The 14536-nt window shown below is 36.3% G+C and overlaps 3 protein-coding genes across 6 annotated transcripts; all 3 read left to right on the forward strand.

Moving 5' to 3' along the window:
• The first annotated feature begins 2672 nt into the window (after window positions 1-2672).
• Window positions 2673-5839, forward strand: LOC145203930 (uncharacterized). Its single transcript, XM_080076301.1, has 3 exons — window positions 2673-2741; window positions 2803-3006; window positions 4611-5839. Exons 2-3 carry the CDS (start codon window positions 2950-2952, stop codon window positions 4857-4859), a joined length of 306 nt encoding a protein of 101 aa, XP_079932427.1. The 5' UTR covers window positions 2673-2741; window positions 2803-2949; the 3' UTR covers window positions 4860-5839.
• Window positions 5840-9111: 3272 nt separating this feature from the next.
• On the forward strand, window positions 9112-12379 carry LOC145203933 (uncharacterized). Of its 4 annotated transcripts, XM_080076304.1 has the most exons (4): window positions 9112-9424; window positions 9482-9688; window positions 10020-10317; window positions 10951-12379. In XM_080076304.1, the coding sequence occupies exons 1-3, from the start codon at window positions 9356-9358 to the stop codon at window positions 10290-10292; spliced, it is 549 nt and encodes a 182-aa protein (XP_079932430.1). In that variant the 5' UTR covers window positions 9112-9355; the 3' UTR covers window positions 10293-10317; window positions 10951-12379. The 4 variants fall into 4 exon arrangements, with proteins under 4 accessions (XP_079932430.1, XP_079932429.1, XP_079932431.1 ...); XM_080076303.1 differs by having other exon boundaries at window positions 10020-12379; XM_080076305.1 differs by lacking the exon at window positions 10020-10317.
• Window positions 12380-13021: 642 nt separating this feature from the next.
• LOC145203935 (small ribosomal subunit protein bS16m-like) lies at window positions 13022-14439 on the forward strand. Its single transcript, XM_080076307.1, has 2 exons — window positions 13022-13322; window positions 13855-14439. The coding sequence occupies exons 1-2, from the start codon at window positions 13068-13070 to the stop codon at window positions 14131-14133; spliced, it is 534 nt and encodes a 177-aa protein (XP_079932433.1). The 5' UTR covers window positions 13022-13067; the 3' UTR covers window positions 14134-14439.
• The last annotated feature ends 97 nt before the right edge of the window (window positions 14440-14536 follow it).

Raw genomic sequence — 14536 nt, forward strand, 5'->3', positions numbered from 1 at the left:
TTTCCGTTCACAATCACTTAAATAAGACCTTTTGTTTGTTCTTTTATTTGCAAAACATTATTTTTGGTGTAAATGTAGCAGTAAAAACAGCTTAATTTATAAGTGTCATTTTGCTGTAACCTGTATTTGAAACGGAAAAACATTTTGTTTTCGGCTAAAAATTGTGAACAAAACTCCCCCTAGATTGTAATTTAGATAAAAATATTCGCAAGCGACCGCTGAAACTTAATATAGAGCTACAGATTCTTTCTAAAAGTGTTGTTTTCATCAATCGTAATTTTTTACCAGTGGTTTTAGCCACATTTGGTCAGTTACAAATTCCTGAGAGCAGACGTTCTTTCCGTCAGCAAGTCGAAACCGTTATCATTCCGATCATAATTGCTCGAATAAATCGCTCTGAAGCATTGTGGCATCAATTTCAACGTCAAAATAATGGCCGTGTGACAGGCTTGAGACTAATAATATGACGTACGACTTGCCCTAATTGCTCACATTTTCCTATTTTACACACACGCGTGGTATTAGGGAATTTCCCTTTGCAAATCGCAGCAAAAAAACAGCCCCGAAACGTCCTCTAGTGGAAATTGTATCTTTAAATTTTCATGTAAACTTTGTTTCCTAAATATAAAGCTAAAACACTGTGTAGGTGACAAGGGATGTATTGCGTTGTAATCTAAACTTGTTTGTAAACTTTTTACATTTTTAAGTAATTTGATTTCTATTTATTTCACAGGATAGTTGCACGCTTGGCTAATTACACTAGCTATTATCGGGTAGAGCTACTGACACCAGAACTCACGTCAGCCGCACATTAAGCTAATTTTCGCTAGGTGGCGCAGGAGCTGAATAATTTGTTTAGCCTCTAAAAGGGGTGGGGTTGGGAAAAAATAAATTATGAATTTGAATTGCTACTTAAAGAAGTCGACCTTTCACAACGTATGACCCAAAATGACCCTAACAATGCTTATATTTAGTTTATTAACTGGGATAACTTGTCACTCCAATCTGGTACATTTTTCACTGGTTTTGAAAAGGCAAAAGTAAACTCCAAAACATAAAAAGGTTGCAAGTAAATTAATACCGGATGTACTGAGAGTTTAAGCAGTAGGCAATATACCATGGGCATATTCCTTGACACAATTAATCGTGAGATAATGTTAAAACTCTGTATTCATGTGGGATTAGAGGTGTGGCACTGGATTGGTTTAGGAGCTACCTGAATGGTCGATCACAATGAGTTCTTTATGATGGTTGTGTATCAACCAACAAAATGGACATCCCACTAAGAGTTTCCCAAGGCTTTCTGTTAGGTCCCCTACTTAAATATATGTATACATGTCAATGACCTTCCAAGTTGCTTGCAGCTCATAATTAACCAGCTTTATATGCTTGAAATATTAACTTTTATGTGCAAGCACAATCAATAACATACTTCCAGCTATTTTTGCGGATTTCTTTAAGATCAAAGCTACAACTATTCCGACTCGTGCCGATTCCAGCTGTTTAAAACCTTTGTTAGTGCTAGTGCCCATCAGCAATCTGTGCGATATATTGGTCCGAAAACCTGGAATGGCATTCCGTCAGATCTTCGAAATGCCAGTTCAACAATTTATTACAAACGCAACTTCGTTTTATTTACACGAGTTTTTAATGTCACACTAGTCGAGATCTAAAATCATTACGTTTTGCTAAAATATACCATGCAAAATTCTGTTTTTTAATGCAGAAAATTGCTACCTTATTCAACCAAAAACCAAAAAAGAATGCCAAGTGACTTTGAATCAGTCATTACGACTGGGTTTTGAAGATAATTTCAACAAATTCGCACAAATACTGATTTGAAACAACTTCACCAATCCATCTAAATTATACGGAAAGTATTATACAGAATCATCCATTTTACAAACCGTTGCGAGGCTAACGTTTGGGCGGTAAGTTGTTTTACCAAAAAAGGTTATGACAAATACAAATAATCATTTTTTTCCGCATGTACCGTTTGTGTATTTCATATTAGTCGCTGTAGCGAATTCGTTTTTGGCGTGGCTAATCAAAGCCGTCAGCATCAGTTAGTGTTAAGCTGAAGTCTTAGTGCTGTTTTTCGCTTCTTTGGGTGCCGGCTTTTAGTTGTTAATATATGGTTTACCAAAATTATCTTACCAGGAAGTTTATGTACAGAAAAAGCTTGTTCTCTTTCAAACGGTAAAACCGAAAAGCGCTGACGTTATACTCTATGTTACTATGGTTCAAAGGCATTGACTTAAACCGCTGTGTTTACAATTTAGGATTTATCTGTGGCCAGGCCCTACGAGAGGGGATTGCTTAGGAATACCAAAAGAATGAATTAGACGGCTGAGTCAGCTGTTATTGCCATAAGTCAGCAATTTGCTGAGTCAGCAATTATCGCCATAGTGAAAGCCTATGCTCCGTTGCGTCACCTTTTGGAAATTAGCAGTCCTGTTTGTGAGTTCCTGTGTCAGTAGCTCTACCGATAAGAAGGGGTTAAACCTTCTAATAATGTAACATGAGGAATTTGCGCGTCTGGCACCTGACGTCAGAAATTTAATTTAACACCAGGTGTGATATGACATAGGGAAACGGTTAGGTGTTAAAAACAGTATTGACAATAATGTAAAAAAATAACACAAAATCCCCTATTTATGCTATAGGTTATGGGTGACGCCGAGGTAAAATCTATTCTACAGGATGCACTTAAACAATATCAAGAGAGCTGCAGTTCTAAGGTACTTTCTGATATTCTTTAAAAGTATATATATTTTTTATTTAACACTGCAATTTATTTAGTGGATAAACTATTTCATAAAAGCAAAAAGCAGAAAGGAAAAACACCGGAGAAACAAGGATTTGGCACTACATGCGGCAAAACAAAACTTGAAAAACTTTTTACCACCGAGGAAAGTCGCAATCTTTCTTGAGAAAATAGGCGAAAAAATGGTCGACCAGAATAGGCTATCAGAAAATCAAGTAAACAACTGTGACAGAAAAGAGGTGAATATAAATCAAATGTAAATGGATTTTTGCAATTACGACATTTTAGGCTGTTTCAAAAAGGCTAGAAACCATTCAGATTATTGTCTGCTTTGTTTCGGTCAAATCAAGTTGAAACAAGTAACGTTATTCACTTTGACAACAAATAACAACCGTTTGACAGTTTTTTATCAATAAAACTAAATGAAAGATCAAACCTATTGTTTAAACTTTCATCTCTCTAAGAAGGCAAAAAAAGTAATTCATACTACTGTATTCCTGTCACTTTTGCTATAAAATACACTTAAAAAATCTCTTCTTTTTTTCTAGACTAAACAAAGATGTACCAGGGGTGGGCAACCTTTGTCACTGTGGGGCAAAATACAATTGCGATAATTAGATCGCGGGCCGCACCTTTATATGACACAAAGTGATTGTACTTTGTTGCATACCAAAAATGCCTTACTACGAGTAAAATTCGCATTTGATTCTTGCAGCATATTGTCAAGTCGCGAAAAAATAGTACCGGGCGCACTAATCTGCTCAAAAATATATAATAATCGGATTAGTTTGCCAGTACATTTGAAGTCCAAGTGTCTCTGTGGGACGTACAACCTTTAATCAAGGGTCGTATGTGGCCCGCGGGACGCAGGTTACCCACCCCTGATCTAGACCAGTGGTTCCCAACCTTTTTGTAGTCACGGACCCCTTTTATAATTTTTATACGCCTGCGGACCCCCAACGTAATTTACAGGACGTCTTTGTATGGTTTCTGTTTATTGTATCATACGTTATTATACATTTTTAAGCAGCATTTTAATCAACCTTCACAGTCCTTAAATCTCGATGATGTTCCGTACGGTAGAAGTCAACGCAAAAGAGATTAATGTTCTAGTGCAGGGGTGTGCAAACTGCGGCCCGCGGGCCAAATGCGGCCCTTCATTAAAGGTTGTGCGGCCCGCAGAGACGTTTGGATTTCAAATGTACTGTCTAGAATCAAATGCGAAATTGCTTGTAGGTAAGCATATTTGGTAAGCAACGAAGAAAAATCACCTTGTTTGATACACAGATGCGGCCCGCGATCTAATTTTGGCAATTGTATTTGGCCCCACAGTAACAAATGCAGCCCGCGCGAACAATTATTTAAACTTATCCGGCCCGCAGTGAAAAAAGTTTGGTGACCCCTGTTCATGTGTGTTGTGATGTCACAATGGAGATAACAATCACAAAAAAGTTTTTTTTTCAATTTCAAAGGTTTGATACACAGTCTGCACTCGTGTGCAGCATTGTAAAAATAGTTCGAAAACTTAGAAATATTTGATTATTGGTTAATGCTACTACAAATGTTTGCCTCCACGGACCCCTTAAAACCATCTCATTTGGTTGGGAACCACTGATCAAGACTATAACGACCCACTTCATACTTGTTATAACATAACCGTTCTGTTATAACAATCAAAGTTTTTTAACATAAAAAGTAAACAAACACTTAAATTCGGATTAACCGTATGACAAATATTGCACATAACAGGCCCAAAACTTATATACAGGCTACCTTTAAGCACATTCACACTGGAATATTTGTATGTTCACAGTAGGTTTGTTGCATGTAACTTTTTTTTCAGACCGAAAAGGGAATTTTGGTTGTCGTTGACGCAGTTTGTGTTGCAGCTGCAACAGTGGCAGTAATGATTTGTTTTACCCAATCAGTACCAGAACTGTATCGATCGTTTACGGGATCATTTTGGCATGAGTTCTTCTTCTCGTCACTCATGGAATACTCCATAATTGCCGATGGCAAAAAAATGCCTTGTAGGGACTTGCAGCAATACTGGGAGGACATGGATCACAAATGTTCTAGACCGCACTTTTGACAACATTCTGCGACCCAGTTACCACGGATCATGGGCAGTTTCTGTTTGTCTGCAATCTACCGTTGCAGGCGCTTTTGTTGTTTCATTGTTCTAATGTGCCAGTTTTATCGTGCGCCATTGCCCGTTGCAGTGTCCATTGTTTTATCTAAATTATCGATATAAGAGCCCCCATCGATATAAGATAACATAGAATGATTTAGAGAATATAGAGGTAACTGCGAAGTAGTGTTGGATTGTTGTTTTGATTACGTGTGATTGGACGTGAATAAATGTAAAAGGAAAGGTTTCTTGCCGATCAGAGTACACGAGCGTTAGCTGTTAAAGGAACTTCCATAGTCAGTCCCAAACTTTTGCGTACCCGTGAAAACGGAACGTGACAACATGTATGGCGAACCAATGCCTTAGGCCTTGCAAAAAACTCTGTAGCCATGTTATAGTAACATCAAGTTGATTTTCGTAGGTTTGTACAAAATCCTATTAGTAAAACACGTAATCTATTTCAATAAAGTAAACTCTGATTTTTGCTTAGATTATTCAAAACCGTGAATAGTGTGGGCTACCAATTTCATGTGTATTTCAACATTTTTAGAGTGATTGCAGATTTTAGATTGCATTTCATTTTTGATTATTAAGTAATGTCTGCCTTTGTTTACTTGTTGCATCATAGTGGTAAGCAGACCCGATATTATATGCACGAAACCCTCATTTTCCTCAAAAAAGACCGAAAGTTAGATTTACCGAATCAAAATTCAAACAAAAGTGTGGTCCGGTGTAAATTTGAGTCACAATCAAGCTCATTCTATTCAAACTAAAACGGAAACCGAAAAGGCTCGGGCCCACTTGCAACCTGTTGCTGTGTAATATTCAATAATACTTTGACTTGTGTTAAATTTTTGCGATGTTTGTAGTGTTGATTTGTGGCATACCGTATTTACTCGATTATAAGCCGCCCTCGATTGTCAACCGCATGTTGAGGTGTTTAAGAAAATAATGTACGCCGCCCTCGATTGTAAGCCGCACGGTGGAATTTTAGATACGATTGTTTCTTAATACATCTTTCTGTTGTCATATGGTATGACTATTTTTCTAGTTACGTTGATAACTGTACCCAACAGAACGTATATCGACGTATAATCTGTAGGCTACACGCATACATGTTTTGAACCCCAAATAATTTAAAATATTGGAGTGTAGAAATAATTTCGATATAAAATTAAAATATAAACCTCCCTCGATTGTTGCCAAATAAAGTGTGTGTTGCGCAGCCTTTTGATTACTATGGGACGTGACTGTGCGCGCCCAAACGGCACGTGCAACAGTGCTAAACTCGCTCTTCCTCGCGCCCAGGAACATCCTAATACCAAAACTAAAATAACGAACGTTTAAGGCGGCACAGACAGAAGGTGGCGCTCGAGAGAGGCAGAGAAAGAGCGGTTTCTACTGCAGTTCAACTTAACTCTTGACGAGCTATTTAGGGCAGCGGTTTTCAACATTTTTGCCTTGGCGGACCCCTTTCGATGCTGTAAGCTAATTGTGGACTCCTTTCAAGGTTTGGGTTTTTTTGAACTTTTTATTAACAAGCAACCAATACATGGTGGATAACATACCATCCCCGTTCGGCTTAGGACTAAAATTTTAATCCCTTTGTTTGGCTTGGGACATTAGGCATTAACAAAAAACACCATTTGCATTGTGGTGTGACATTGTTTGCCAGTGACAATTTGCGCAGGTTGCATCACCATTGGGTTTAAATGACACAATGCATTTAGGTTTGTCGCTTAAGAAGAACTTTTTCAAACAAGTTTCATGCTATTTTTTGAAACGCCGAAGCGTTTTTTTTTTTTTTCAAATCGCAATTAATCAAAAAAGGTGTGCGCGAATTAAGACTGTGTCGCGGACCCGCTGAAAACGCTTTACGGACCCCTAGTTCAAGTCATTATCAACGCTTATCCCTAACCGCTTAAACACAATAAACAAAATTAATAATTAACTTACTTAAAGCACGTGCTGTCCCAACTTTCAGTCATTAAAGTTCACGAGGCAGTCACGCTGCCAAGCATTAATGTCAGTAAATCAAAATCTTGTTGTGACGTCACTTTACTCGACTGTGACAGATAATTACACAGGATTGCACAACACGACACGAAATGTTTCATCAACTTTTGAAATTGATCAAATCAACAACAAATCAAGGAAAGAAAACTGCAAAAACAGATTTTTCTTTCGGCTCACCTGTCTCATATTTTTGCACAGCTGGATTCATGTACAAGGAGCGATGTACAAGGAAGGCAACAAGTGGGGTTAGATCAATTCTACCCAAAAAACACATCGCAATGTAAACCACAAATTTATCATCAACAACTTTTTTTACCGATAATTTAGGTGACTTAAGTGTATATAAACATTTGTAACCGAGCATTTGCTAAAACATTTAAAGTCATAAAGCATGTCGCTTTTTACGTCTATTTGGGCAGTTATTTTCACAATTAAACTTATGAACAGATGTATAGTGTTCCAAGGATGTACTGTTTTCCAGAGAGTAGTGGTATAAATTAATAATGAAACAATCAAAAAATTCGAGTCAAAGAATGATTTTATTACAGTCACCCACCTGTAGGCTAAATGTAATTGTTACCGAACTGCGTCCTGTTCAAAGCGTCGAACCCCTACCCGTTCCCCCCTTTAAAAGTTTGATAATAATTCTAATAGTCACAATCTTTAAACTGAAAAACTAAAATCATTACGTTTTGCTAAAATTTAACACACAAACTTCAATTTTTAAAGCTTAAAGCAGAAAATTGCGACATTATTCAACCAGAAATCGATAAACAAGGCCAAGTACCTATTGAATAAGCCGTTACGACTGGGTTTCAAAGATAATTTCCACAAATTTGCACAAATGCTTATTGATTTGAAACAACTTCACCCAACCCACCTAAATTATAATGCAAGCAGTGTCCAGAACCATTCTATTTTACTTAATTTTGCAAGGCTTACGTTTGGGCGGTAAGTTGTTTAAACAAAAACTTAACACATTGGCAAATATTTGATTAAAGAACAAGTGCAAACAAAACCACAAAGTTTCACTGACCAGTCGATGTGAGGTTTGCTTTGCCATTATAATCTTCGCAAATGGTATGTGCTACCGCGATGCTCTGGCCTGCATTATACAGTACAGTGTTTCTCAATTTTATTTACGTGGTCCAGGGATTTATCTGTGGTCAGGTCTTACGAGAGGGTTTTGTAGCCGGCGTGTCACACCAGGGCTCGTAACAGTCTAATGAGGCCATAAATATTAAAACTAAAATTCACCTAATTATTTCAGAGTAAATTTTTGCTGTTTTTATGAAAAAATGGGGGTTAGTTGTTGTGTTGTCCAGTATAGAATTTTGGTTTTCTCTTGAAGGACGGCAGTACCATACGGTACGTCTTGCGTTGGCCGTACTATGTACCTCGTTGCAAAGAGCGAACCATACGATAATACCGTACCAAATGTCTTGAAACGTTCGTCTCGCACCTTGGGTATGCGCTGGTTTTGCGTACCGTACCTTTAAATAAACCATTTAGAGTTAACTTTTAATCAATTTACGATGATGACTTGCACTTAAGTGAGTGGTGTCTAAATAAGCTGCTCCCCTCCAAAAGTCGCCCATTCGAAATGTACGATTGATGTATATTCTAGCGATGGGCTCGTGCAGCGACATTGACCGTGGTGTTTTTTATAGCATATTTTTTTAATTTTTTGAAGAAAATAAAGTTAAAATTTTAACGCGTCGTAAAAAAAATCTTTAAGGGGTAAAAATCATTTGAGTAAAAATCTTTAAGGGGTTAAAATCATTTGAGTAAAAATCTTTAAGGGTTAAAAATCACATGCGAAATACTGACTTCAACATTAATGGAATAATTCTCACCACTTACGTATCTTATAAACTGTAACTGCAGAACAACCCGGTTATTTTCAAGACTACTGGCAACCGCTTAAGAATACAAAAATAATGAATTATACATTTGACATCCCCAGGGCCTTAACTGATTTACGAGTAGGCTTACATACCATAAAAAACTGATTTGCGGGTAGGCGTACATATCAAATTATCTGAGCCAGGTTAAACGATAGTTTCTTATATCGTTAAGGGAATTGTAACTGCATCCAAAGAGCGCGTGTAAGCATGATTTTACAGAGCGATTACTCACGTAAGCACAAAAATTGAAAAGCAATGATGTCATCAACATTTTTGACTGCTGCTTTACAAAATGGCACTGCGATGAAAACATGTGACAAACAGTTTTAAATGCAGGTTTCGATTAATTTCAATTTCATTTTGCATGTGGAAAAGATCCAAAAAAGACCAATATATTAATGTTTATGTTGCGTACCAGTAGGGTTGTAGGGTACGATTTCAGTACAGTAGTGCGCTCTGGTGGTGGAGTGTAGCACGGTACCGCACTTCGGCGGCCTTTATGTACAGGTGTTGAAAACAGCATTGCTATAGGTTATGGATACCAAGGTAAAATCTATTCTACAGGATGCACTTGAACAATATCAAGAGAGCTGCAATTCTAAGGTACTTTCTGATATTCTGTGAATACATATTTTTTGTTCAACACTGCAATTTATTTAGTGGGTCAACCTTTTCATAAGAGATAGAAACAGAGCGGAAAGACACAGGAGAAACAAGGAATTGGCAGTACGTCTGGCAAAGCAAAAGTTGAAATATATTTTACCACCGGAGAAAGTCGCAAACTTACTTCAAGAATTAAGCGAAGCAATGGGCGACCAGCATATGATATCAGAAAATCAAGTAAAGAACTTAAGTGACAAAGTGGAGGTAAATAAAAATCAAATGTAAAAATAGTTTTTGCAATTAGAGTATCTGCCGGTGTCAAGACCTAAAAAAACAATTGTGTACAACAATAAATAGTTTCCATTTTTTGTAGATGGTTGTATCACAGGTCAATATTAACAATCCATCAAACTTTTAATGAAGGTTTCGTTTTTGCAGGATGACGATGACATAACCATTCTTTTATAGCAATATAGCAATCAGATTTTTTTAATATAAAAACAGGTCCAAAACTTATATGTACCTTTAAGCACATTTAAACTGGAATATTTGTATGTTCACAGTAGGTTTGTTGCATGTAACATTTTCTTTTCAGGCCGCAAAGGGAATTTTGGTTGTCGTTGGCGCAGTTTGTGTTGCAGCTGCATCAGTGGCAATAATGATTTACTTCCCCCAATCAGTACCAGAACTGTTTCTTGCGTTTGCGGGACCATTTTGGCAGTACTTCTTCACGTCATTTATTGACAAGCCCGTAATTGCCAATGGCACACAAATGCCTTGTAAGGCCTTGCATCATTACTTCATGGATTATCAAGGCCAAGACCGGGTCTTGATTGTAGATGGCGAACCAATATATAGGCCTTATTAGGCCTTGCGAAAAACTCTGTAGCTATGTTAGTATCATCAAATTGATTTTTGTGAGTTTGTACACAAACCTATTAGTGAAACATGTAATCTATTTCATGTGTGTTTCAGCAAAATCCATTTGTACATATTGTTGATTTTAGAATGCATTTTTGCTAATCAAGTTATGTCTGCCTTTCTTTACTTGTTGTATCATAGTGGTAAACGGGTCCGAAATCCAAACTTTCCCCAAAAAAGACCGAATCTAGGCCAAAAGTTAGATTTACCGAATCAAAATTAAAACAAAAGTGTGGTTTTGTGTAAATTTAAGCCACAAATAAGCCCGTTCTATTCAAACTAGAACGAGAACCGAAAAGGCTAGACCCACTTGCAACCTGTTACTGTGTAACATTCAATAATACTTGATTTGTGACATATTTTTGTGATATATTTAGTGTGTAGACAATTATTGATCATTAATCACATACTTTCAGATCATGTACGCCAGTGGTTCCCAAACTTTTTTAATTTTTTGTCATAGCGGTCCCTTCGTAATTTTTTCGTGTTGTGATGTGATAAACGTTACACTTTCGCATAGCGTCTAATTTCTAAGGCTTTTATTTTTTTGGGGGGCCATAAAGTATTTTTTCATGTTCTTTTTAACAATGTGTCCTCCTTTTTAGGGATGGAAATATGATAGGTCTACCAAATACCGAAGCCAAAATAACGAACATTTATTCAGGCGGCACAGACAGGTGGTGGCACTCGGGAGAGACAGAGTACGGCAGCAAGGCGAGTATAATGAGAGCGTTTTCTACCACACTGCAACACAACAACATTGTCAACGAGCTACAAACACTCACATTCACAGCAAATTATACATAGTTGTTTAGCGGTACAGAAATGCAAACGGCGGACAGTAGTTCAATTTAATATCAACGCTTATTACCAAGGATGCTCTTCAAATACAAAACGTATTTGAACTGAAGCAAATGATTTGAGAAGAAATTGTAAAAGAACCACGTCCTTTGTGTAACGCTGAATCCCCGGCCGTTTCTTTGGCATTATAAGAATCATATGCTGAATCGCACTGATTCTGGACTGGAACAGAATAGCTATGCCAGAAAGTAACAAAACGATTTGTCAACAAATTTTGCCACCTATCGAAAATTAGCTAAATGTGCGGGTGACGTGAGTTATGGTGTTAGTAGCTCTACCCAAAAAATCAGCCCCGAAACGTCCTTTAGAGCAGTGGTTCTCAACCTTTTAAGCTCGCGGACCGGTAAACTTTCAAAACAAATTTTGCGGACCGGTGGACTTTCAAAATCAACCCAAAATGTATCACGACAAAAATATGTAATTCAAAAATGTATGAAAAAATAAATTTAATAAGAAGTTTGCTGCTGTCTGTTTGATATCATACGTGTTAAACGCGATTCTAATGAAGTTTCTGCACGGCGAAGTAGAGCATTGACCTCCACACGATTTCTCATCCTTCAACATCTTGCATTTTGCAATTGAGATAAGAAATTGTGGTATATTTGGCGGACCGGCAGGAAAGTTGACGGGGACCGGCACCGGTCCGCAGACCGGCGGTTGAGAACCACTGCTCTAGAGGATATTGTATTTATTAACTTGCATGTAAACTATGTTTCCTAAATATAAAGCAGCTGTGTAGGTGACAAGGGATGTATTGCGTTTTAAACTAAACTTGTTTGTAAACATTTTACATTTTTAGGTAATTTGATTTCTATTTATTTTGCAGTTTTGTTTCACGCTTGACTAGTTACACATGTTATTGTCGATTTTGCGAAATGTGAATTTAAGTGTACAACAAAACTAAGAATGGATTTGCTAAGTCATAAACAAAAATGTATTGTTTGGTGAAAAGTATTTAAGTCTCTTAATCCAAATCAGACCTCCAATTTTTAGTTAGATCGATCTTGTAGTTTCTAAGTTCGGACTTCGGACTCAAGTTGTTTTCCTGCCACGCGTTAATTAATATATAAGTTAAACGTAAACTAAAGGTCTTGATCGCCTTTTTTGCCCTGGTCGTAGACTTTGGTTTTTAAGACGTATGTGTGTTCTGTAATAAACAATATGATTCCGCAACCACATACACGAATATATCAGCAGCAGGACACAATCTCACAATATACAATAACACATGAATGCACATAGTAAGAACGTGCTTTGTTTTGCTTGACTGTTGAAAGGACCACATCATGTAATAAATGACCATTGGTGTTTGTACACATTTCATGGAAAACATTCAGCTATTATAAGTGTTAGCATTTGGCTTCTATGCATGGTACTAAATAATGTATGGTATGTAGGCAATAGGCATATAGCCAGATTTTAGTGTCATTTAAATTAAATTAAAGACCATTAACCCTTACTGTTAGCATTTTCTTAAGCCTGTTAAAATATATTTTTTACATCAAGCTAATTTATTTTCATTATTCTGCATTATCCAATGAAATCATGTGTTTAACCTAAATGCCACTTCTGCTTTGGTTGCCTGGGGAGTTAAGATCAAGACTCAATTATTATATTACTGTATCTTTATGACCAAGAAAATTAAACTCTTTGATAACAGTTAAATAAGTCAATCCGGCAAGCACTCAGTGGGTTGAAGGTTAACATCATAATCTTTAGCAAAAGATACATTTCAGTCATAAACATTCAATGTTTTTTTAACAGTTGACTTTTAATCAAAGTGTGTTAACACAACAACATAAAATGACAATTTAAACAAAGTTCAATTGTTTATTTTCAGCAATGTGATTTATTTTACACAATGGTTAGACTTTCTTGGTTGTTACTGGAAAGGGTGAGAAACTTTAGAAAACTCCAAACTACAAGAGAAAGATTGGTTGCCAGAAACGCAGAGTGCTTATTTGCTGGGGATGAGAACATTCAAGTTTATTCAAAATTGGATGGAGTACCTCGCTTAAAAAATCAGTACGCTATTCGATTAGCCAAACATGGCTGTCCCAATCGGCCGTTTTATCACATCGTTCTTGCAAAGACGTATGATGACAGAGACACTGAAGTAAGTTGTATTTGTGCTGTTTTTTGTTGTTATTTGAATATACTTTTAAACTGACTAATTATTAACTTTTATGGGGAAAAACGGGAAAGAGCAGTATGTAGTTAACTAGATTTATCAGTATATTTTAAATTAACTGATGCTTCTATTTTTCCATGTTTCATGTAGATTTGGCATGGATACATTAATCTTGTTTTCACAGTAAACATAACAAAAAAACTTAGAACAGAAATGTATTAGGTTTTGTAGAAAGGAACAAACAAACAATAAACAAATAAGGAAACAAATGCAATCAAATCAAAGCTTACTATTATTTGTTCATTGTGTCTATTATTGTAAAATAACATGTGTTGCCTACAATACAGAATAGGGGGAAAAGAAAATGGCATCAGCATCATACATAAATTCCAATTTTTGGTATGTGTAGGGTGATGTTTTAAAGAGCACAGCACACATCTGAAGAACTATTGTTGATGTTGTTTTTTTAATTTGTTTATGAAAGATGTTGCATGAAAATCTTTTTTTATGACCACAGATTGAGCAACTTGGAACTTATGATCCCATGCCAAACATAAACAATGAAAAACTCTGCGCTCTGAATTTCGAAAGAATAAAATATCACATTGCACTTGGAGCATATCTTACAAGACCTATTCGACGCCTCCTTGGACTTAGTGGTTTCTTGCCGTTAGACCCAACTTTACTCATTTTTGCTGAGAACTTAAGAAGAAGAAAAGCAATTGAACAAAAAATAAAGAGTAAGGAATCAGAGGATTCTGAAAAAAAAACAGAAACTGAAAAGGAAGTAGATTGACCTAAAGTATAAACAAGACATTTTTTAATACAAGCATCACACCAATGTATACTGCATATGTTTCTGTAGTGCTTTATGAAATTGGTTGCATTATTTTTTACAAAATATTGTCCAACCATTGGCTGTGCTGTTAACTGCCTTTAGTTTTAATATCATTTAAATACATTTAAAACAAATAATATAACTTTTATTGAACTAAACTATACATTGAGTGCTGATGTAATGTGGCTAACAAACCTGAAGGTGTGCAAAATTTTGAAGACAATGTGTCCGTTTTTGATGCAATAAATATGTTACGATGTGGAATTGGTATTTTGACTTATTCAGCAGTTATGATTAAAAAATAAAAATGTTAGAGTATATACCAGTTAAACTGTAATATTATATTTTTGGGGCTCTATTA

The sequence above is a fragment of the Phallusia mammillata genome, chromosome 8, assembly GCF_965637545.1.
Source record: "Phallusia mammillata chromosome 8, kaPhaMamm4.hap1.1, whole genome shotgun sequence".
Lineage (NCBI taxonomy): Eukaryota > Metazoa > Chordata > Ascidiacea > Phlebobranchia > Ascidiidae > Phallusia > Phallusia mammillata.